Consider the following 24,420-nt stretch of genomic DNA (forward strand, 5'->3'; position numbering starts at 1 on the left):
TCCTGAGTGCCTGAAGGAGTGGGATGGGGAGTCGAGTTCCGGCCATCAGGATGGCAAATTCTCACAGAAACGGAGTAACCCAAGAATCGGTACATAGGACACCCTATTGAGTGGGTTTGTCAGTCCAGTCTAAATGTGGATTATGGCGTTGGTTCCAAGGAAGGCCCAAAATTACCTGCACAGAAGGTGAGTGGATTATGTCCAAAGTTATCCTCTCCTTGTGACCATCCTTAGTAGACAGAGAAAGCGGATGTGTCTCCATTGAGATAAAAGCTGGCTGGAGGGGACGTCCATCAATGGCCTCCAGTCCAACAGGCACAGATTTCTCCACCAGAGGAATTTTGTTCTTTATGGCAAAGTCCTTGTCCACAAAGTTTCCTCCAGTCCCGGAGTCAATGAAAGCAGAGGTGGGGGTTAGGAAACCAGGACCCTCAATGAAGACTGGAAGCAAAATCCGAGTCGGCAGGCTTTCTGTAATAGAAGGGGTAGCAGATATGGTACCCAATGAGATCCCCTCATAACTCATTGGGTGTTGGCATTTTCACGGCTTTGTGAGACAGTGAAGAACCAGATGACCAGGCAACCCGAAGTACAGACAAAGACCTCCATTCCTCCGGCGTTGTTTCTCAAAAGAAGATATTTGGTGACTTCCTAACTGCATAGGTTCTGGAACATCAAAGGCGGGGGAAACAACAGGAGAAAGACTGCGGATGGGAACATTAGCAAGACTAGAACGTGGACGATAACGTTCAGCCCTCCTCTCCTGAAGGCGCTGATCTAGTCTAATACATACGGCAATAAGCTCCTTCAGGTTGGTAGGTCGTTCCTGGACGTCAAATTAATTCTTAAGGGGTTCAGACAGACCCTGCCAGAAGGCTACTGATAAGGCTTCATCAGTCCATCCTGTCTCCGCGGCAATGGTCCGGAACTCAAGGGCATATCTTGCGACCGATTTGTGATCCTGTGAAATATAAAACAGGGAAGATGCTGCAGTAACCTTTCGGCCTGGGGTGTCAAAGACCTGTCTAAATTCTTTCTTGATGCGTGCAAAAACCTGCGTGAGCTACGGTTTCTGCTCCCAGATGAGAGATGCCCATGCCAGGGCGTCACCGTTCAGCAGGGCAATAATGTATGCCACCTTGGATCTATCAGAAGAGAAACATGAAGGGGTTAACTCGAATTTTATATCACATTGATTGAGGAAACCTCTACAGCCATGGGGGTCACCCGCATAACGATTGGGGGTAGGAAGACGAGGTACGAGAGGTGGGGATACTTCTGAGGTATAAACTCCTCCAACGGCAGTCAGAGTAAAAGCGAAGCACAGCCTTGAATAAACAGGGTATGGACTTAGGTGGTGACTAGAAAAAAATTATTATAACAGACATGTGTAGCTGATGGATCCTTTGACGCGTTTCAGCCCTCAGGCCTTTGTCAGCCTGAGGGCTGAAACGCGTCAAAGGATCCATCAGCTACACATGTCTGTTCTAATAAATTTTTTCTAGTCACCACCTAAGTCCATACCCTGTTTATTCAAGGCTGTGCTTCGCTTTTACTCTGACTGCCGTTGGAGGAGTTTATTCCTACGTTCATTGCCTATGCACGCCGGACCATCGCTGCACACAGAGGAGATCATCGCCGGTCATGTGACAGCCGCACGTGACATCATCATCACGCCGGGAGTAGCGGTGCCTAATTCAGACGAGCTGCCGATTTGAGGCATTACACCGGGCATCCCCCCACTTCGCTCTCACTGCAGGATACCACCGCCAGTCACTTGACCGCCCTATGTGACCATTCAGTCACTACAGGGTTGGCGGTGCAGCAGCACATCACGGCCACTGAGCACTGCAACAAGACGTCCTATCTCCAAACCGTGAGTTTTGCAACCTATAGTGCCCAGAGCTGGGCCAGTTGCCATTCATGTTTCATAGATTTTATCTTCCATGCAGCAGTTGTTTTCATTCATTCTGACGCACCTGACAGGATATACACGTGTATCCGATAACATGCCATACTTCTGAGGTAGCGGAAGACAAGGTTGCAGGTCTAATTATTCGGGACTGAGATTGTCATGAAGAAATGGTTGCAACACTTTGAGTTAAGGAAGAAATGGTTGCAACATTTTGAGTTAAGAAATCAATCTGATTCTCAAAATACTGGAAGCACTCAACGATTGAGGCTAGGGCCTGGCCCACCTCAGGGGGGTCCATGTTCGTTGGGCTGAGCATACTGTAACACTTGCGCTCACCACGAACTAGGAGGGAACCCGGCACTGAGGTGGGAAAGTACAAGACAGCACACCCACAACAGTGGAGACACGACTGGAGGGTGGATGGTTAGCGTAGCCGGGTCTGGGATGGTGATATTGGATAAATCCAGATACTTGCTGGAATCCAGGGGCGGAGCCAGGAGAATGGTCAGTGTCCGTTGTGCCGTGGTCTGGGGTTGGAGCTGGGAGAGTCGTAGCGTGTCTGAAAGCCGTGGTCAGGGTTAGAGAGGTGCGGCTAGTCAGGGGCAAGCCGAGGTCGATATCCAGATGGGGTCCGACAGTCAAGCCGAGGTTGTTATCCAGAGAGGGTCCAATAGTCAAGCCGGGTCGGTACACAAGGAAGCACTAGAGAGGAACAGCAAGGCACAGGGCAAGGCAACACAAAAGCAGGAACACAAGGCTACACAGGTTATGCTCAGCAATGAGGAAGTGAAAGTGAAAGTCTTTTAAAGGAAACCGGAACCAATGAGGCAGGGGCGGAGCGGAGGCACGGCCTCTGCGCAGGCAGGGATAGGCTGCAGGAGACAAGTGGGCACTTAGGACTGTTGACACACAGCTGGGGAGTGGTGCACGCCGTCACGTGCGCGCGTGACAGATGCGCGACGTGACTAGGGGGCGGAGCCAAGCTCCGTGGTACGAAGTGAAGAGCTGAGGATGCGCGCTCGCTCTGCAAACAGAGCCGGGAGGCGCGCTGCAGCAGGTAAGGAGGGAACACGCCGCGAAGGACGTGTTCCCCGATTCCTTACAGGAGCATCCTAAACGCCCAATTCTTTACCCTCCAACCTGATGTCATTATAACTCGCAGTTTGATGCGCTTCACCCTAGGGATCCTATACTCAGTACTGTACAGTATCTATATTGATGCCTAGCAAAGACATAACAAACAGCACGTGGGCCCTCAGTCTCTAATGAAAATGTTCAGAGGTGCCCAATTTTAAACACTTTTATGCCCAAATGCTCCTGATTCTTTCTTTGGGACTTATCCTAAAAAAGGAGGGGTACCCCCCCCAATCTTGGCATTTTGTAATCACTCCTTTACTGTCACTGTTACTGAGCTGAAACAAATATCCTCCATTCTCATATTATATCCATAGTTCTTAATAACCTGATTGCTATTTTGTAACGTAACTGCATATATAGTTGCATCAATGAGTGACTCAGAAGTATGTAACCTGTTTCATTAATGCATACCTCCCCGTATTCAGGTATGCTGATTTAAACACTAAGGGGCCTATATACTAAACAGTGATAAAATGAGTGCATTGCCGCTCAAATTTGCATTGTTTTATCACGCTCTAAAACATGTTGGTAAAAATGGTATTCACCAAGAATAAAAGCCATTTTTTAAAAGTTCGCGCTACAGATCCTGCCGAGAGGCAACTGATTGTTAAACTGCAGCCTGGAAGAGCTGCACGGAGACGCTGCATCTCCATGAACGGCGCTCACAAGTGATCGTGCAGTTTAAATATTTAATACAAGTGTGTGGGATTGATTTCAGCCTCGGGGACCCCCTACTTACTGAGATACAGACCCCTCCACCCCCACTACCCATTAAGGTATGGCCGTATAAAATGGGCATGCTTTTCCACTGTAGCAATAAATGGGCAAGCAAAAAAAAAAAACAAGCACCAAGAAGACATAGCAATAAAATCAAGCCAATCACCAAAAATAAACAACAATAAAAAGGCAAACACCAACAAAAAAAAAACAGAATTAAAAGAAGCAAACACCCAAAAAACACAAGAATTAAAAAAACAAACACCAAAAATAAACAAGAATTAAAAAAAAAAAAAAACACAAGAATTATACAAAAAAATTAATTGCTTGCCACTGTATTTATCTATCGCCATATAGGGGCATAGATACAGCTGCGACAGCCTTTATTCTAAATCAGCCGAAGCCGCGCCGCTCTGATAACCGTGGCCAGACGCGCTCAGTTTTCTTATTTTTCCGAGCGGTTTTCATATTTTAGCGCTTGCTCTTTTAGCATTGTCTGCAATACTGAAATACCGTCTAGAAACTCAGGTGGGCGATCACGAGCTGTTGTCTTAAAAGTCTAATAGCAATTCAACCTGCCGTACATTTCTGCAAGTCTGTGTGCGCGCAGTAATTGTTCTGTAAATTGGAAGATTTATATTTGAAACAGAGATTAATTAACGTTCCGAGTTCATACTGTATACCAGGGGTGGGGAACGTCCGGCCCGCGGGAAGCCTGCAAGAATGGTTTAAAAAAAACAAAAAAAAAAACATATTTTTTTTAAACTCACCCTCTCCTGATTGGCTGCCCGTGCTGTCACTCTGCCAAGATTTTTTTTTTTTGGCCCGCCTCTTCCTACAGCACTGCTCCCTCCCTTCTCTCCTCCAGTAATGCCGGGCTCCTTAGGCTCCGCCCCCCTGACCCTCCCTTTAGGCTCCGCGGGCCTGCCAGTCTCTCAGCTGCACTGGCCATGCTGCTCCAGCAGCCCATCCACGGGCCCCAGGTAACCCACATACCCCCTCCCAGACACCTTAACCACCCCAAGGCGGGAGAGGCCTTATTATTGTGTGTGTTTACAGAGGTGGGCTTATTGTGTGTGTGTGTGTGTGTGTGTGTGTGTGTGTGTCACTGTGTGTGTATCTGTCACTGTGTGTGTGTGTGTGTGTGTGTGTGTCAATATCACAGTGTGTGTGTGTGTGTGTGTGTGTGTGTGTGTGTGTGTGTGTGTGTGTGTGTGTGTGTGTGTCAATGTCACTGTGTGTGTGTGTGTGTGTGTGTGTGTGTCTGGCACTGTCACTGTGTGTCTCTGTGTGTGTGTCACTGTCACTATGTGTGTCACTGTCACTGTGTGTGTCACTGTCACTGTGTGTCACTGTGTGTGTGTCTATCACTCTCACTGTGTGTGTGTGTCTATCACTCTCACTGTGTGTGTGTGTGTGTGTGTGTGTCACTCGCACTGTGTGTGTGTGTGTCACTCTCACTATGTGTGTGTGTGTGTTGTGTGTCACTCTCACTGTGTGTGTGTGTGTCACTCGCACTGTGTGTGTGTCACTCTCACTGTGTGTGTGTGTTGTGTGTCACTCTCACTGTGTGTGTGTGTCACTCTCACTGTGTGTGTGTGTGTGTGTCACTCTCACTGTGTGTGTGTGTCACTCTCACTGTGTGTCACTCTCACTGTGTGTGTGTGTGTCACTCTCACTGTGTGTGTGTGTGTGTGTGTGTGTGTGTCACTCTCACTGTGTGTGTGTGTCACTCTCACTGTGTGTGTGTGTGTGTGTGTGTGTGTGTGTGTGTGTCACTCTCACTGTGTGTGTGTGTGTGTGTGTGTGTGTGTGTGTGTGTCACGGTCACTGTGTTTGTGTGTCACTGTCTGTGTGTGGCAGCAGCCGCCTGAGGTGATTAAGGACCTTAGTATCACCAGGGCGGCGCGGGTACGCAGCGCTCCAGGGGGGAGAGGGTATAAGAGGAGTGGGGGGATGAGGGGGGGAGGGGGTATAAGAGGCTTGGGGGATAGAAGAACGAGTCTGCGGTGGGAGAGACACCTCACTACCGCCTCTCCTCCTCCCCACACCGGGCAGCAGTTGTGGAGGGTACCTGCTCCGATCTCCCCCTGCTCCGCCCCTCCCCCCGTGCACTTACACGGCCCTCCTCCCCACACCGGGTAGCAGTTGCGGAGGAGGGCACCTGCTCCAAACCCCCTTCTCAGATTTCCCCCCCCCCCCCCCCCCTTGCACACTTACACGGTCCTCCTTCTCCCCACACCGAGAAGCAGTTGCGGAGGGCACCTGCTCCGATCCCCCCCAATCAGATTTCCCTCCCCCTGTGTGTCAGAGAGAGTGTGTGTCTGAGCGAGTGTGTGTGTGTGTGTCTGAGCGAGTTTGTGTGTGTCTGAGCGAGTGTGTGTGTGTCTGAGCGACTGTGTGTGTGTGTGTGTGTTTGTCTGAGCGACTGTGTGTGTGTGTCTGAGAGAGAGAGGGAGATTGTGTGTCTGAGAGAGAGAGGGAGAGTGTGTGTCAGAGAGAGAGGGAGAGTGTGTGTCTGAGAGAGAGAGGGAGAGTGTGTCTGAGAGAGAGGGAGAGTGTGTGTCTGAGAGAGAGAGGGAGAGTGTGTGTCTGAGAGAGAGAGGGAGAGTGTGTCTGAGAGAGAGGGAGAGTGTGTGTCAGAGAGAGAGAGGGAGAGTGTGTGTCTGAGAGAGAGAGAGGGAGAGTGTGTGTCAGAGAGAGAGAGAGAGAGAGTGTCTGAGAGAGAGAGAGAGTGTCTGAGAGAGAGAGAGAGTGTCTGACTGTCTGAGAGTGGGTCTGACAGTCTGAGAGTGAGTGGGTCTGACAGTCTGAGAGTGAGTGGGTCTGACAGTCTGAGAGTGAGTGGGTCTGACAGTCTGAGAGTGAGTGGGTCTGACAGTCTGAGAGTGAGTGGGTCTGACAGTCTGAGAGTGAGTGGGTCTGACAGTCTGAGAGTGTGCGAGTGGGTCTGAGAGTGTGCGAGTGGGTCTGAGAGTGTGCGAGTGGGTCTGAGAGTGTGCGAGTGGGTCTGAGAGTGTGCGAGTGGGTCTGAGAGAGAGAGTGGGTCTGAGAGAGAGAGTGGGTCTGAGAGAGAGAGTGGGTCTGAGAGAGAGAGTGGGTCTGAGAGTCTGATTTCCCTACCCCCTGCCCGATTTCTGTGTGTGCATTTGCGTGTGCACAGACACCAACCCACAGTCAGTCACCCAAAGAGAAGCAGTTCCAGCCATCACATTAGTGGTGAGTTCATTAAATGTTTCACCAAATATAGCAGGCTAATTTTTAAGTTGATAATTTTGGATGGCCCTCGAATGATTTTATAAATATCAAAATGGCCCTTGGCAGAAAAAAGGTTCCCCACCCCTGCTGTATACAGTAGAAGTACTGTATAAGGCTCCTTAGGGATAAAAAAGTATAGTATTACAAAAATATAACGATGCGTCTTCGTCCGAAAATAACATTATCACATTTCTATATGTATTATTTATTAATCAAAACTTTTACTATGCTTGCTCTTCTTTTCATACTGTTTTTGAGAGAGGCTGGGGGGGGGGGGGAGTGAGACAGGCTGGGGGGGTGGGAGAGAGACAGGCTGGGGGGGGGTGGGAGAGAAACAGGCTGGGTGGTGGGAGAGAGACAGGCTGGGGTGGGGGGGTGGGAGAGAGACAGGCTGGGGTGGGGGGGTGGGAGAGAGACAGGCTGGGGTGGGGGGGTGGGAGAGAGACAGGCTGGGGGGGAGAGCGAGACAGGCTGGGGGGGGGGGGGGGAAGACAGGCTGGGGGGGAGAGAGACAGGCGGGGGGCGGGGAGAGACAGATGGGGGGGAGAGAGGCAGGCTGGGGAGGGGGAAGAGACAGGCTGGGGAGGGGGAAGAGACAGGCTGGAGGGGGGAAGAGACAGGCTGGGGGGGGAATGCGACAGGCTGGGGGGGGAAGAGACAGGCTGGGAGGGAAGAGACAGGCTGGGGGAGGGGAGGAGAGAGAGGCTGGGGGAGGGGAGGAGAGAGACAGGCTGGGGGAGGGAAGGAGAGAGACAGGCTGGGGGAGGGGAGGAAAGAGACAGGCTGGGGGTGGGGAGGAGAGAGACAGGCTGGGGAGGGGAGGAGAGAGACAGGCTGGGGGGGGGAAGAGACAGGCTGGGGGGGGAAGAGACAGGCTGGGGGGGAAGAGACAGGCTGGGGGGGGGAAGAGACAGGCTGGGGGGGGGGGGGGAAGAGACAGGCTGGGGGGAGGGGGGGGAGAGAGACAGGTGGGGGGGAGAGAGACAGGCTGGGGGGGAGAGAGACAGGCTGGAGGGAGAGACAGGCTGGTGGGAGAGACAGGCTGGGGGGAGAGACGGACTGGGGGGGGAGACAGAGACAGGCTGGGGGGAGGAGGGGAGAGAGACATGCTGGTGGGGGGGAGAGAGACAGGCTGGGGGGGAGAGCGAGACAGGCTGGGGGGGAGAGCGAGACAGGCTGGGGAGGGAGAGAGACAGGCTGGTGGGGGAGAGAGACAGGCGGGGGTGAGAGAGACGGGCGGGGAGAGAGACAGGCTGGGGGGGGGAGAGAGACAGGCGGGGGGAGAGAGAGACAGGCGGGAGAGAGAGACAGTCTGGGGGAGGGGAGAGACAGGCGGGAGGGAGAGAGAGACAGGCTGGGGGGGAGAGAGACAGGCTGGAGGGAGAGACGGACTGGGGGGGGAGACAGAGACAGGCTGGGGGGAGGGGGGGAGAGAGACATGCTGGGGGAGGGGAGAGACAGGTGGGGGGGAGAGAGAGACAGGCTGGGGGGGGAGAGAGACAGGCTGGGGGGGGTAGAGAGAGACAGGCTGGGGGGGGGTAGAGAGAGACAGGCTGGGGGGGAGGAGAGAGACAGGCTGAGGGGGGGGAGAGAGACAGGCTGAGGGGGGGAGAGAGACAGGCTGGGGGAGGGGGGGGGAGAGACAGGCTGGGGGTTGGGGGAGAGAGAGACAGGCTGGGGGAGGGGGGAGAGAGACAGGCTGGGGGAGGGGGGAGAGAGACAGGCTGGGGGGGAGAGCGAGACAGGCTGGGGGGGGGAGAGAGAGACAGGCTGGGGGGGGGAGAGCGAGACAGGCTGGGGGGGAGAGCGAGACAGGCTGGGGGGGAGAGCGAGACAGGCTGGGGGGGAGAGCGAGACAGGCTGGGGGGGAGAGCGAGACAGGCTGGGGGGGAGAGCGAGACAGGCTGGGGGGGAGAGCGAGACAGGCTGGGGAGGGAGAGAGACGGGCGGGGGGGAGAGAGACAGGCGGGGGAGAGAGAGACAGGCGGGAGAGAGAGACAGTCTGGGGGAGGGGAGAGACAGGCGGGAGGGAGAGAGAGACAGGCTGGGGGGAGAGAGACAGACTGGGGGGGCGAGAGAGACAGGCTGGGGGGGAGAGAGACAGGCTGGAGGGAGAGAGACGGGCGGGGGGGAGAGAGACGGGCGGGGAGAGAGACAGGCGGGGGGAGAGAGAGACAGGCGGGAGAGAGAGACAGTCTGGGGGAGGGGAGAGACAGGCGGGAGGGAGAGAGAGACAGGCTGGGGGGAGAGAGACAGACTGGGGGGGCGAGAGAGACAGGCTGGGGGGGAGAGAGACAGGCTGGAGGGAGAGACGGACTTGGGGGGAGACAGAGACAGGCTGGGGGGAGGGGGGGAGAGAGACATGCTGGGGGAGGGGAGAGACAGGCTGGGGGGGAGAGAGAGACAGGCTGGGGGGGGAGAGAGAGACAGGCTGGGGGGGGAGAGAGAGACAGGCTGGGGGGGGGAGAGAGACAGGCTGGGGGGGGGAGAGAGACAGGCTGGAGGGGGGGAGAGAGAGACAGGCTGGGGGGGGAGAGAGAGACAGGCTGGGGGAGGGGAGAGACAGGCTGTGGGAGGGGAGAGACAGGCTGGGGGAGGGGAGAGACAGGCTGGGGGAGGGGAGAGACAGGCTGTGGGAGGGGAGAGACAGGCTGTGGGGGGGAGAGAGACAGGCTGTGGGGGGGAGAGAGACAGGCTGGGGGGGGGAGAGAGACAGGCTGCGGGGGGGAGAGAGACAGGCTGGGGGGGAGAGAGAGACAGGCTGGGGGGGAGAGAGAGACAGGCTGGGGGGGAGAGAGAGACAGGCTGGGGGGGAGAGAGACAGGCTGGGGGGGGGAGAGACAGGCTGGGGGGGGGGAGAGACAGGCTGGGGGGGGGGAGAGACAGGCTGGGGGGGGGGAGAGACAGGCTGGGGGGGGGGGAGAGACAGGCTGGGGGGGGGGGAGAGACAGGCTGGGGGGGGGAGAGACAGGCTGGGGGGGGGAGACACAGGCTGGGGGGGGGGGAGACAGGCTGGGGGAGGGGAGAGACAGGCTGGTGGGGGGAGAGATAGGCTGGGGGAGGGGAGAGACAGGCTGGGGGAGGGGGAGAGACAGGCTGGGGGAGGGGAGAGACAGGCTGGGGGAGGGGAGAGCAGGATGGGGGAGGGGAGAGACAGGCTGGTGGAGGGGAGGAGAGTGACAGACATTACACTGCACTGATACCAGATACCCCTCAGACTGCACACCTTAAACGATGGGGCCCTCGCTGGCCAACCATTCAATGGGATTAAACAAAGGTTGTGTTTGCAATTCCTGCTGTTTCCCTTCCTCTCCCTGTTACTCATGAGGTGACATTAATCTGTGCGCGTAACCCAAACCTCAGCTCCAAGGCCTGATTAATACATGGAGCCCAACCACACACTGACCCAGATACACTTCTGATTGGTCACATTTAAATAAGGGGCGGAGCCAAAATGCCAGTTAGGCTAAAATGACAGTTAGTGAGGAGATGTCACAGCAGCCATTTTGTGTAAGGCCTCGGGCATGGTCAGTGCTTATGCGCTGACCCGTGCTGAGGCACACTGCTGCCCCTGCAGCCGCAATGATGGCTTTAGCAGGGGCTCGCGCACGCGTCCGCACGCTTGCAAAATTTTAAATTCAAGCGCTCAAGGGAGCACAGGGCCGGTCACGTAAGCGGTTCGCCCAATAAGGGCGAACCAGCTCCGTGACGTCACAGCCCCCCCCCCCCCCCCCCCCGACACGCCCCCGGACGGCGCGCATTCTAAGGCCAGGGAAAGCACCCGCTTTCCCTCAGCCTCAGCGCGCCTCCGCCCGGCTCCATTCACCCTGGACGCAGCCTAAACCTTTATCAAGACAGATTCAGTTCTGCATGCAGGTGCCTCATACTGATATATTACACCGCTGCATATTATTATAGCATCATTTCAGTGTATGTAGCCGGTATATGCCCTATAATAATTACTCTATGTAATCGTGCCTGTCATGACTGGGAGTCGGAAAGATATGGCTCCTTGCTCTTTGTTTAGCAATATCTTCTTATCTATATAAAAGTCAAAAAATTGTTTGTGGGTTTGTGGCTTGGCGAAGCGTTGGCGTATGGGAGCGTTGGCGTATGGGAGCGTTGGCGTATGGGAGCGTTGGCGTATGGGAGCGTTGGTGTATGTATGGGAAACAAGCTTCTTCAAATCGGTGAAGGTACTTTCCCCACTCGGCAGTGCCGGGAACCGGGAGGGGGAAGGAACATGGCAGCCAGCCACGGGATCCGGGGGGGGGGGTGGGAAGTCACCCCCCCCCCCCACTACTACCTCCTACACTGGGGGGGGGGGGAGAGAGGGAGGAACGGGGCAGGAGGGGGGGGGACACACCGCGCTAACAGGATTAGCAGCAAAACACACCTCCCCATTACTTACCCATGCAGGTTTGAAGTCTTGGCAGCTCCATCCAGCGTAACGCCTAGGTGAGTATACGTGGATATGAAATCCTGGGCAGCGCCGGGTATATATATATACTGCATTACAATTCATGAATTTATGCCATCTGGTAGACACGCGAAGCATTGCAGCCTATTAAATCCTAATCATTATCATTTAACAGATCAGCCGCCCGTCAGCCAGGCATGAACCCAGGCTGGGAAGGCAAACGCAACGGGGCTTGTCAGAGGTGAGGAGCGGCGCATTCCAGGTATCTGCCAGGTACATACTGGGTATTTGCTCGAATAAAGTGTGTCGGTGCAGTACAGTACAGATGCCGCCACCGGTTTTAGATCACTTGCCTTGGAAAATCTGGGGCAATCTCACTGTAAATGCCTCAACATTTCTGTGACATTCCTAATGGCCAATGGGATCAGCACAGCGGGGGTCCCTGCAGGCCCATTCAGTTTCAGTTTGAATGGGACTGCAGGGACCCCCGCTGTGTTAGGCCGTGCTCAGACAGGCTGCGCACAATCACTGTTTGAGTCTAGTGGATGACAGTTGTCATACTAGAAACTGCTTGTGGCGGCAAACTACAGCGTTGATGTTGCGACATTTTGCCGCCACAACCCAAATAAAGGCGAACCAGCTCTGTGACGTTTTCGTATATATATATTTAATGTAAAAGGTGCCCAATTATTGGGGTTGCCCTGCCCTCTGGGCACTCTCCTTCCCGTACTGCTGCCCTGCTCGCCTGCGTTTTTAGCCGAAATTTTCTGCTGAAGCTTCACTGGGAACCGCAAACCAAGCACCTCCCACCGTCCGGACCACCGCTTCCCACCGCCCCGTCAGCCAGCCGCGCCACTACCCACCGCCCTGTCAGGCAGACCCGCCGTTAACACCGCCCCGTCAGCCAGCCGCGCCACTACCCACCGCCCTGTCAGGCAGATCCGCCGTTACCACTGCCCCGTCAGGTACGGCCGCCGTATCAGGACCCTCTTAGGCCCGTAATACAGTGGGCGCGCAAGCCTGTGCTAACATTTGTGCACGTGACGCACACTTTTTGTGTGTACGGTCCGTGCTGCTGTGAGCGACAAGCTAGGAAGGGTACTGTGTGTGTCACTGTGAATCTGTCTCTCTGTGTGTTTGTCACTGGGAAGCAGTCAGTGTGTGTGTGTGTGTCACTTAGAAGATGTGTGTGTGTGTGTGTGTGTCACTGGGTAACTGTAACTGTGTGTCACGTAGTGGTCTGTGTCTGTGTGTTTTGTGTCTGTGTGTTTGTGTCTCGCTGGGGAAGCTGTGTGTGTATATTATATAATATTTTAAAAATTAATTAAAAAAAAGACGTGAGAATAAATTATTTATTATTATTGGCTAAAGCAGTCAAATTCGGGGCATTATTGAAATTCCTGCCCTCTGATTGGTTAAAAATCCGGGCATTATCCAATCAGTAATGGCCGGAAATTTAGCTGCTTGCAAAGTGTTGATTTAAATGTGATTATTTTCAGCCAATCAGCTTTCAGAAGAGCTGAGACAGGGCAGGGGATTGGTCTAAAAGTAGGAACAGCTCTGAGACAGGGCAGGAGATTGGTTAAAAAGTATCAGCCATGGGTTGACCCCTCCCTCAGTTGAATTGGTGGGGTGGGTGAGAGAGAGAGTCTGCAAAAGCATTGTTTCTGGCTGTAGTCTCTCTCTCTCTGTCTCTCTCTCTGTCTCATATCCAGGAGTCAAAACATACAGTGATTCATTTAAAACTTGCCACATGAGGTGCTGTATACTGCCCACAACTATCCTGAAAATTACAAAGTGTTTGCTAGCACACACAGCAATTTTTTTATATTATGCACTCTAAGAAGGGCCCAGTATCTCATATGGAAATGCGTAACTTTAATTAAACTACATTTAAATTTGTCAGAACACATACTTTACACGGCCCGCAACTATCCTGAAATTTACATGGCTTTGCACTCCTCCCAATTTTTTTTTTTTTTTTTTTTTTTTGTAGCCCGGGTGGTGAAAAAGTGATTCCACCTCAAAAACCGTGCTCATGGTCCAGTGAGACCAGGTACTCAAAACTTGTGACAAAGTCCGCTCCGGAGAGTAGGCCAGTCCGTGCCATAAGCAGTCCTCTCCAGCCGAAGCCTTGGAGTCCTGCTGTTACATCGACGTCGTCATCCGAGGAATCCGACGTCCATCCTGTTCCCTCCTAGTGCAGCTGACGCCGCAGGAGGGTCCAAGTCTTTAGGGTGTTCGGCTGACGCCTACTAACCCACCGCAATCTTCCCCCGAAGGGATGACGACTACTAGCCAGCACTCAGTCTTTGCTCTCCGGAGAGAGGGGTGACGATAACCCAACAAACGAAACATCAAAAATCCATGGTGCGAGTGCTTCAGTGCTCTGTGTGATGCAGTGCAGGAGGTGCTCAGACGTACAAACACAAAAAGGGTGTGCACGAGTGCATGCCCGGCCCCGTGCAAGGCCAGGCGGTGACAAAAATAATGGCTTGTCCCCTCAGCGGAAGGCAATAAGGGGGGCCAAGTGCGGGAAAAATAGGGGACGGTGCAAAATCATCTGTGCAGATCAAGTGCTCTTAAGTGGAGGCCGCCGCCCAAACAGCCACCCACAGTGCAGCAAGTGATGCTCCCCAGGGGTTCCAAGCCTGGGGTGCAAGATTAAAAATGCCCGGGCTACTTTGCATCCGCCCTCTCAGCCCATAACCAGACCTAGTGATGCAACTAGGGCCATCCTTCACAGGACAGACCCTACACTTGATCTTAGCCAAAAGGCCAAGCTGTCCTGCAAATGTCATGGCTTTTGATAACATGCACTGCAAATTATTCACATTAACCAGTTTCTGAAGGACAGCCGTAGTTTCCCTTTACTTTATGGAGTCTCCATGATTGTCGTTAATCTCATTGATACTGATATTGACCCGAAATCTTGGATTGACCCGAAAAGTTGTATAACATTACTCCAGATCTATCTGTAAAAGGATAACAATAACCTGATTATTCCTGAAATAGATTAAATTACCCCAAATCTCCATAACATTGCTAAAGTAAGAATGAGAACTGTTATTTGGGAAGAATACATTATGTAGAGTAGGTACTAACACGTTTATCTATGAAATACATTTTCCAAACTTTGGCTTTATGAGAGAACAAGTCACTTTTAATTTCATCCTTGTACCCAGGGCCGCCAACAGGGGGGGGGACAAAGGGTAGTTGCGTCCTGGGCCCCGTGAGTCAGGGGGCCCGGGCCTCCTGCGCGGATGTGCCCCTCGATAAATCCTGTCACCCTGTCAACCACGGGTTTAACGCCATAAAGGTACTAGAAATTACACGGTTTGCACAGGTATGCCCGCCCAGGTAAACAACCCGTGAAATACTAGGACTGTACCTGCTATATCTGAACCTCATGCATTTCAGGGATTGAACCACTGTATCCAGGTGTGGCAGGTACGGTACCTCCCTATATTAGGACGAATCTTCAGTTGTGGGTAAATGGCCATCTCAAGGCATCCCCTCTGGAAGGGACCCTCTTCACTCAGGTTTTAATTCACTTGGTTTATGTATTGACACTTAAGCCACGTTAAGCACTTTCACATTATGCATTTACCTCTTCCAAAAAGTGCTTAACGTAAATAATTTGCAGTGTGTTAGCAAACACCTTGACATTTTCAGGATAGTTGTGGGCAGTATACAGCACGTCATATGCCAAGTTTTACGTTTATCGGTTTATGTTTTGACACTTTAATTAACATTAAGCACTTTTACACTAAGCACTTTCTGGAAGTGGAAAGTGCTTAATGTACATAATTTGCAGTGCATGTTATTAAAAGCCATGAAATTTGCAGGACAGTTTCAGGGAGTGCAAAGCATGTACTGTGCCAAGTTTGAAGGCAATAATTGGTGTATGTGTTGCCACATTAATCCACACGAAGAATTTTTCACATTAAGCGTTTTAGACAGTTGTCCTACAGAAACTAGTTAATGTGAATAATTTGCAGTGCATGTTATCAAAAGCCATAACATTTGCAGGACAGCTTGGGGGAGTGCAAAGCATATACTGTGCCAAATTTTAAGGCAATTGGTGTATGTGTTGGCACATTAATCCACATTAAGAATTTTTACAAAAGATACAAGTATTACTGGCTTATAAGAATTAATATAATAATATTGGCAAAAATATTATTTAAAGAAATGAATGTATATATATATGGGTTCCAATAGGAATAACATTCACACATGCACACTCTGGTTATGAGAGTTTACTAAACGATATAGAGAGCTTCAATTATATAAACAGTATTTAATTATAACAGCAACAAAATTTAACCATTCCACGGTTGTACTATATTACTTCCTTATATGATTTGTACTTATTACAGGCCTAACAATATAATACAGTTCCTCCTATCTAAACATACATTAATATAAAACACAGATATATACAGATTTACAAGTGCACAAGAATTATGATCATAATTACCTTCTCTGGTGTCTATTGGAATTGAAATACAGTAGCTCTTTCTCTAAAATCTCCTTCTCTCTCCTCTCTTGTTAAATAACTAATACTGTGTAAGTGGTATAAATGTGTTTCCCAAACCCATAAAATAACATCTAGGAGGTTTTGATTGGTTGACTAAGAATGCTCAAACTAAATTATGTGTGTTGCTATTAAATTGATGGGATTACCTAGAAATATATCTGATCTATCATAAATGGTGGATAGGTCAGAAATTCCCCTATTTTGATCTCTGTGAGGAATATGTATTGGGATCTAAATGTTATTTCATGAACCACAATTTGTTTAGAAGTCTCTGATACAGGCAGTCCTCGGTTCTCCGACACAATGCGTTACTCAAAATGGCGTTGGATAGCGAAACGTCATAAAGCGAAACACGTTTTCCCATAGGAACACTGTTTGAATGAAAGGTTCCGTTCCTGAAGGCATTTTTAACACTAAAATACACCAAATATTTTACGCAGGCAATAAGATATGCAGCACACACGTAAATCATATAGTATATGCTGTATTATATCTACTATATATTTCTGAAAGCACTGTATGTCTGCATGGCCTGTGTCCATAGCGGCAATCTCATTGGTCCCTTGGCCCGCCCGCCCCCGCACACCTCTCATTGGCCTGAGGCGGAGTGACGGGCCAAAGGACACACAGGGAGACACACACACACACACGAGTAGGGGGGGTGTTACCTACATTAGCGGGGCTCACAGTGTTAGCAGCACCCGCGCGCACCTCCTCCTCTCCCCGTGTCTCCCCCTACAGTCAGCGGGACACACACACACTATTATTACCCCTTCAGCGCCCCCCCCCACCCAGTGTCAGCGGCCGTGCAAGACCCCCCTTCTATATCTCCCACCTCTCCCCCCCACACATACATGCCCCCCCCTCCCCAGCGCTACAACTCACCCCTTCCCCGGCGGGGGAACAGCCAGTGGCCAGGCAGGCTGCCTCGCGGCGCCGAGTACCCAAGATGGCGGCGCCCGGGACACAGCGGGGGAGCGGCCACAACACGCTGCCTCCCACCTCAGATCCACGTGGGACCTGCCGGACGGGTGAGTGAGCGGCCTTCACCTCCCTTCCACCCCCGTTCACCTCCCCTCACCCCCTTTCACCTCCCCTCACTCCACTTCTCCCTTCCACCCCCCTTCACCTCCCCTCCACCCCCCCTTCACCTCCCCATTTACCTCACCCCCTTCACCTCACCCCCACCCCTCCCCTCCACCCCCCCCCTTCACCTCCCCATTCACCCCCCCTTCACCTCCCCTCCAGCCCCCCCTCTTCACCTCCCCTCCACTCCCCCCTTCACCTCCCCTCCACCCCCCCCCTCTTAACCTCCCCTCCACCCCCCCCCCCAGCTCTTCACCTCCCCTCCACCCCCCCTTCACCTCCCCTCCACCCCTCCCCTCCACCCCCCCTACCCCTTCCCACCGCCTCCCCCCCCTTCCCACCGCCTCCCCCCCCCCCTTCCCACCGCCTCCCACCCCCCCTTCCCACCGCCTCCCACACTTCCACCCCTTCCCCCCCCTCCTCTAACCCTTCCCCCCCTCCTCTAACCCTTCCCCCCCCTCCTCTAACCCTTGCCCCCCTCCTCCAACCCTTGCCCCCCTCCTCCAACCCTATCGGTCGGCTCCACGCTCACTGCTGTTAGCCAACTAACTATAAGTGCCCCGCACGGCAGAGCAAGCGCGCCCACTATATTACGGGCCTTAGCCAGGCCCGCCGCTACCCACCGCCCCATCAGGTAGGACCGCCACTACCCACCGCCATGTCGGGTTGGACCGCCGCTACCCACCGCCCCATCAGGTAGGACCGCCACTACCCACCGCCCCGTCGGGTTGGACCGCCACTACCCACCGCCCCGTCAGGTAGGACCGCCGCTACCCACCACCCCGTCAGGCTGGACCGCCGCTACCCACCACCCTGTTAGCCAGGCCCGCCGCTACCCACCGCCCCGTCAGGTAGGACCGCCACTACCCACCACTCCGTCAGGCTGGACCGCCACTACCCACCGCCCCGTCAGGTAGGACCGCCACTACCCAGCGCCCCGTCGGGTAGGACCGCCACTACCCACCGCCCCGTCAGGTAGGACCGCCACTACCCACCGCCCCGTCAGGATGGACCGCCGCTACCCACCGCCCTGACAGGTAGGACCGCCACTACCCACCGCCCCGTCAGGATGGACCGCTGCTACCCACCGCCCCGTCAGGATGGACCGCTGCTACCCACCGCCCCGTCAGGTAGGACCGCTGCTACCCACCGCCCCGTCAGGTAGGACCGCCACTACCCACCGCCCCGTCAGGTAGGACCGCCACTACCCACCGCCCCGTCGGGTAGGACCGCCGCTACCCACCGCCCCGTCAGGATGGACCGCTGCTACCCACCACCCCGTCAGGCAGGCCCACCGCTACCCAACGCCCCGTCAGGCAGGCCCACCACTACCCACCGCCCTGTCTGGCCGGCCCACCGCTACCCACCGCCCTGTCAGGCAGGCCCACCGCTACCCACCGCCCTGTCAGGCAGGCCCACCGCTACCCACCGCCCGTCAGGTAGGACCGACACTACCCACCGCCCCGTTAGGCATGTCCGCTGTTACCCATCGCTCCAATCAAGCAGGTCCGCTGTTACCCATCGCCCCCGTCAGGCAGGCCCACCGCTACCCACCGCCCCGTCAGGCAGGCCCACTGCTACCCACCGCCCTGTCAGGCCGGCCCACTGCTACCCACCGCCCGTCAGGCAGGCCCACCGCTACCCACCGCCCCGTCAGGCAGGCCCACCGCTGCCCACCGCCCCGTCAGGCAGGCCCACCGCCCCGTCAGGCAGGCCCGCCACTACCCACCGCCTCGTCTGACAGACCCGCCACTACCCACCGCCCCGTCAGGCATGTCCGTTGTTACCCATCGCCCCAGTCAAGCAGGTCCGCTGTTACCCATCGCCCCAGTCAAGCAGGCCCACCACTACTCAATGCCCCGTCAGGCAGGCCCACTGCTACCCACCGCCCCATCAGGCAGGCCCACCGCTACCCAACGCCCCATCAGGCAGGCCCACCGCTACCCAACGCCCCGTCAGGCAGGCACACCACTACCCACCGCCCCGTCAGGCAGGCCCACCGCTACCCACCGCCCTGTCAGGCAGGCCCACCGCTACTCACCGCCCCGTCAGGCAGGCCCACCGCTACCCAACGCCCCGTCAGGCAGGCCCACCGCTACCCACCACCCTGTCAGGCAGGCCCACTGCTACCCACCGCCCCGTCAGGTAGGCCCACCGCTACCCACCGCCTGTCAGGTAGGACCGACACTACCCACCGTCTCGTCTGACAGACCCGCCACTACCCACCGCCCCGTCAGGCAGGTCCGCTGTTACCCATCGCCCCAGTCAAGCAGGCCCACTGCTACCCACCGCCCTGTCAGGCAGGCCCACCGCTACCCACCGCCCTGTCAGGCAGGCCCACCGCTACCCACCGCCCTGTCTGGTAGGACCGACACTACCCACCGCTCCATCAGGTAGGACCGACACTACCCACCGCCCCGTCAGGCATAGGGCTGCCAGATGGCTTGTCCAAAAATACTGGACACCCACGCCCCCCCGAACACATATAACAAATACCCCCACGCCCCCAAATACATTTAAAAAACACCCCCACGCCCCCCCCCCCGAATACATTTTAAAAATACCCCACCTCCCCCCAAATACATTTAAAAAATACCCCCACCTCCCCCCAATACATTTAAAATATACCCCCACCTCCCAATAAATTTAAAATATACCCCCACCTCCCAATACATTTAAAATATACCCCCACCTCCCCAATACATTTAAAATATACCCCCACCTCCCCAATACATTTAAAATATACCCCCACCTCCCCAATACATTTAAAATACCCCCATCATCATGATCTCATGTCTCCAGGCTGGCCCCCATCACCATCTTATCCCTCCCCCCCATTATCATCTTATTTCCCCCCCCCTCCATCATCATCACCACTATATTACGGGCCTTAGCCAGGCCCGCCCCTACCACCGCCCCGTCAGGCAGACCCGCCGCTACCCACCACCCTGTTAGCCAGGCCCGCCGCTACCCACCGCCCGTCAGGCAGGCCTGCCCCTACCACCGCCCCGTCAGGCAGACCCGCCGCTACCCACCACCCTGTTAGCCAGGCCCGCCGTTACCCACCGCCCCGTCAGGCATAGGGTTGCCAGATGGCTTGTCCAAAAATACTGGACACCCACACCCCCCCGAACACATATAAAAAATACCCCCACGCCCCACAAATGCATATAACAAATACCCCACGCCCCCCAAATACATTTAAAAAACACCCCCACGCCCCCCACTTGAATACATTTTAAAAATACCGCCACCTTCCCCCAAATACATTTAAAAAATACCCCCACCTTCCCAATACATATAAAATATACCCCCACCTCCCCATACATTTAAAATATACCCCACCTCCCCAATACATATAAAATATACCCCCACCTCCCCATACATTTAAAATATACCCCACCTCCCCAATACATTTAAAATATACCCCAACCTCCCCAATACATTTTAAATATTCCCCATCATCATGATCTCATGTCCCCAGGCTGGCCCCCATCACCATCTTATCCCCAGTCCCGATTTTTAAGGTCTGTCCCGGCGGCCCGACATATAAAATGTCCCGTTTTTTTTGTGGCTGTCCCGGCTTTGACCAGAGAAGGTGGGGGCAGCAGAGAGCAAGAATGCAAGGAGGAGAGCAGAGACCGGTCTGACTACTGCTGCTGCAGCGGGTGGGGGCGGGGTTAGCTGCAGAGGGTGGGGGCAGGGTTAGCTGCAGAGGGTGGGGGCGGGGTTAGTGACAGCGGAGCCTCAGCAGTGAGAACCTGAAGTGAGATGGCTCCCCCCCAACCAAGCTCCACAGTGAAAGGTAGGACACACACACCCCCCCCCCTCCATGCCCCCCCCCCCCTGCAGCTGCTCCTCAGAGCTGGTGTCAGTGTCTCAGTGCAGGGTCAGTGTCTCGGTACAGAGTCAGTGTGTCAGTATCTCAGTGCAGGGTCTGTGTGTCAGTGTCTCAGTGCAGGGTCAGTGTGTCAGTGCCTCAGTGCAGGGTCAATGTCTCAGTGCAGGGTCAGTATCTCAGTGTAGGGTCAGTGTGTCATTGTCTCAGTGCAGGGTCAGTATCTCAGTACAGGGTCAGTATGTCAGTGTCTCAGTGCAGGGTCAGTGTCTCAGTGCAGGGTCAGTGTCAGTGTGTGTCTGTGCAGGGTCAGTGACTGTGCAGCGTGTGTCTGTGCAGGGTCAGTGTCAGGTCTGGTCAGGGTCTGGGTCCTCTACTACAGGCCGCTCCGTCACAGGACCCCACAGAGAGATCGATAGAGTAGGAGGAGGTGTTGGCAGAAGAGATACTGAAAGTACGATGGAAAAGGTAACAAGCAGCGGTACTGTGGGAGTGTAAAAAATAACAAGCAGCGGTAGTGTGTGTGGGTAGGTAAATAACAAGCAGCGGTACTGTGGGAGTGTAAAAAATAACAAGCAGCGGTAGTGTGTGTGGGTAGGTAAATAACAAGCAGCGGTACTGTGGGTGTGTAAATAACCAGCAGCGGTACTGTGGGTGTGTAAATAACCAGCAGCGTACTGTGGGTGTGTAAATAACCAGCAGCGGTACTGTGGGTGTGTAAATAACCAGCAGCGGTACTGTGGGTGTGTAAATAAAAAGATAAAGGGGAAATGTTACAGGGCAGTAGAGGCTTTTTCTCTAGTATCTCAGGAGATAATATGTACACATTAAAAAAAGGCTTTATGCGCCGCCCCTCCTTTGTGACGCTAAACCAAATAATGCGAGACCACACAATGTTGGAAGAAAAGGTCACAGCTTTATTTTAACATCCGCTGTTAAAATCCTACCAGCCTGCCCGCCAGCCCAGCATGCTCCATGCAAAATTGGGGGGGGAGATCCTTGCCCAGCGACCAGCAATTGGCCGCGCTCCCTCCCCCCGCCCTTGACATGTGAATAGGGGGGAGATCCTTGCCCAGCGACCAGCAATTGGCCGCGCTCCCTCCCCCCGACCAAAGCATTGTAAGATGGGAGGGGGAGATCCTAATCAGCCGATGTTGGGCTGCATTCCCTCCCCCTCCCGCCCCTAGGGTCAGATTAGGCCCAGCCCTAAAGCTGGCTCCCAGCTTTTTACCAGCGTTGATTGGGCATAGGCCTGCCGAGCTGTTTTAGGGGCTCCAGCTGACAGGCGGACCCTAAAGTCCTCGCCGGGGTTGGCATCCCCTACTCCGGGCTACGGGTTTGTCCCTAATATCTCCGGGTGGGTGGTCTGGACTGCAGTGAGCTGTGGCACGCTCACGTGAATGAAGCAGGCACAGGGTTGGACAGCTGTGTGGTTGAGCGTGCTGTGTGTGCGCGCGCACGAGCGCTCCAAACTACCCCTAACTCGGAAGTCAAGTCCTTCTTGACTTTCTTTCTCTCCACTGCAGCTAGCAACAGGTCACTCACCTGGTCCTGTCCTGACCTCTCCTCTCCTGTGACCTGTCCTCCATTGCAGTGCCACGCTGCTCAGTGAGTCTCACTCTCACTCCGTCCTCTCTGGCTGTGCTCCTCCTCCTGCTGGCTGCTTCAAGTGCCTGTTCCCCTGCTTCAAGTTTGTTCACTGCCAGGTATTTATTGGAAACTATAAAATGACTCAATACTCTACCTAATATGTAGAAATATTTATTACTAAGGTGCACTGGGAGATGATATATATAAATATGTGTGTACAGTATGTGTAAATATATATATATATATATAGATGTAGCCAGGTTCCCCCCATTTGCTCCGCGACCCCCGTTACCTCCGCTGATGGTGGGGGCTGCCGGAGCCAAGCGGCAGCCCCACTGGCGTTCCTTGAGGGTGGGGGCCGAGCAGGGAGCACTCCGGTGCTCCGGAGGCCCCCGGCGGCTCCCACGAGGGGCACCCCATCTTCAATGTAGCTGCGCATGCGCAATGGGTCGCGGTTGCCGGTGGCCACTACAGAGGTTGGCGTATGCGCAAAGGAAGTACGCGCGAGGCCCCCACAAGGGAGAATAGCTCCCAAGAAGATACAGCCCCCAGGGTGCACAGGGGCATAGTCAGGTGACGCCAGGTAGCCAATAGGGCTGTAGGATCTCCCTGCAGGGGAGATTGGATACCTTTCTCGCACTGAGCCCACGTTAGTTGGCATCCGGAGCAGCTAGGGGAAGGAGGTAGGGTGCAGGAGTCAGTGACTCCCTGCACTAGGCAAGCAGCCCCCTAGGCCCCAGATAGCCCTGAGCCACCAGTAGTATTGAGTGTTATAGGGACAGGCCCCAGGTTAGGGACCCTGCCCCTTACTATCCAGAGCCAGTTAGGGACACAGCGGACGCTGCGCTTCCTTCCAGAGGCTTGGGGATCAAGCCTGCTCAGCACAGCGGAACCGTACCAAGGGTGGACCGCCCTCACAGATCTTCTCATCGGAGGAACCGGACGTCGTCCTAAAGTCATCTGATCCTTTGCGAAGAGTCTTTAATGCCCATGTGCCGTTGCACTGGGCAGGTAACGTTGCGCACGTGCACACACGAGAGTACTCTCACATAGTGGCAGCGCTGACCACGGGACAAGGGGGGTTATTCTGTGGACACGGTGTGGGGGTATACGGTGGTGGGTGTGGGGATTATGCAATATCCTTATGCAGTGCTAACCTTTAATGTGTTTAGTGAACGTTATTCTCATATATGCAGTAAAGCCTGTTCTGTTTTACAACTGTTTGCTTAACGTGATTGTTTCTTGCGAGGGCCTCCTCCCACTCTGTTGGGATCCCTCCCATGTGGAGGCGTTACACCACGAGATCGCATTATATGTATGTACCCCAGGGTCCCCCAAGCGGAGGCTTAGGCTCCTGAGAGCCACACAGGTTTACACAGCAGGTAGTAGCGTCTGTATTCACAGGGAATACCCGTTACATTTGGAGGCGCTGCTGAGAGAGTCCTGGGGTGCCCTACTCAGTAGTTAACGTAGTATCCTATCAGTCTGCGCTCACGCCCAAACAAGTGGCCGACTGGGCCGAAAAGCTAGGAGAGCTCCTGCGACACGTAGTCGCCGTAGACAGGGTACCTGTCGATGTATCCATGTTTACTGTCTGCAGTGCAGTAAAGACATTACCTGGTCTGGCGGGCGCCCACCTCATCAGCAAGCACTACAACATTGACCGGCAAGAGAACATCCTATTGCTGGCCACCGAACAAGCTATACCCCCTGATAGAGGCCCACGAGTAGTGTATCTACCAGAGACTTTACCGCAAGGGTGCCCTCTAATTTACCCTGAACCATTTCCAGTCACGTAACTTCCCTTACCAGACATGCGGGCTGGGAAGACAAAGATATGGCCGCCAGTACACCCATCAGATCAGACATATCCCTACCCCGAGTGACTTTCTCTTCTGATGCTAGACAAGGGGCCA

General features: G+C 54.3%; 1 protein-coding gene across 8 annotated transcripts in view; it reads right to left on the minus strand.

The window, feature by feature from the left end:
• LOC142497909 (sialic acid-binding Ig-like lectin 16) overlaps positions 1 to 11,558 on the minus strand; it is a 242,733-nt gene extending 231,175 nt beyond the window's left edge. For 6 of the 8 annotated variants that reach the window (XR_012802350.1, XM_075606331.1, XM_075606329.1 and 3 more), the window contains exon 1: positions 11,439 to 11,557. Coding sequence is in view for 7 of the 8 variants with exons in the window: in XM_075606331.1 (XP_075462446.1) it covers positions 11,439 to 11,542 (104 nt within the window). In the remaining variant the exon portion in view is untranslated. Of the gene's footprint in view, positions 1 to 10,253; positions 10,455 to 11,438 lie in introns of those variants that run through there. The other 2 variants (XM_075606330.1, XM_075606332.1) reach the window with 2 other exon arrangements.
• Between the last annotated feature and the right edge of the window lie 12,862 nt (positions 11,559 to 24,420).

Source organism: Ascaphus truei, chromosome 6 (assembly GCF_040206685.1).
Source record: "Ascaphus truei isolate aAscTru1 chromosome 6, aAscTru1.hap1, whole genome shotgun sequence".
Taxonomy (NCBI): domain Eukaryota; kingdom Metazoa; phylum Chordata; class Amphibia; order Anura; family Ascaphidae; genus Ascaphus; species Ascaphus truei.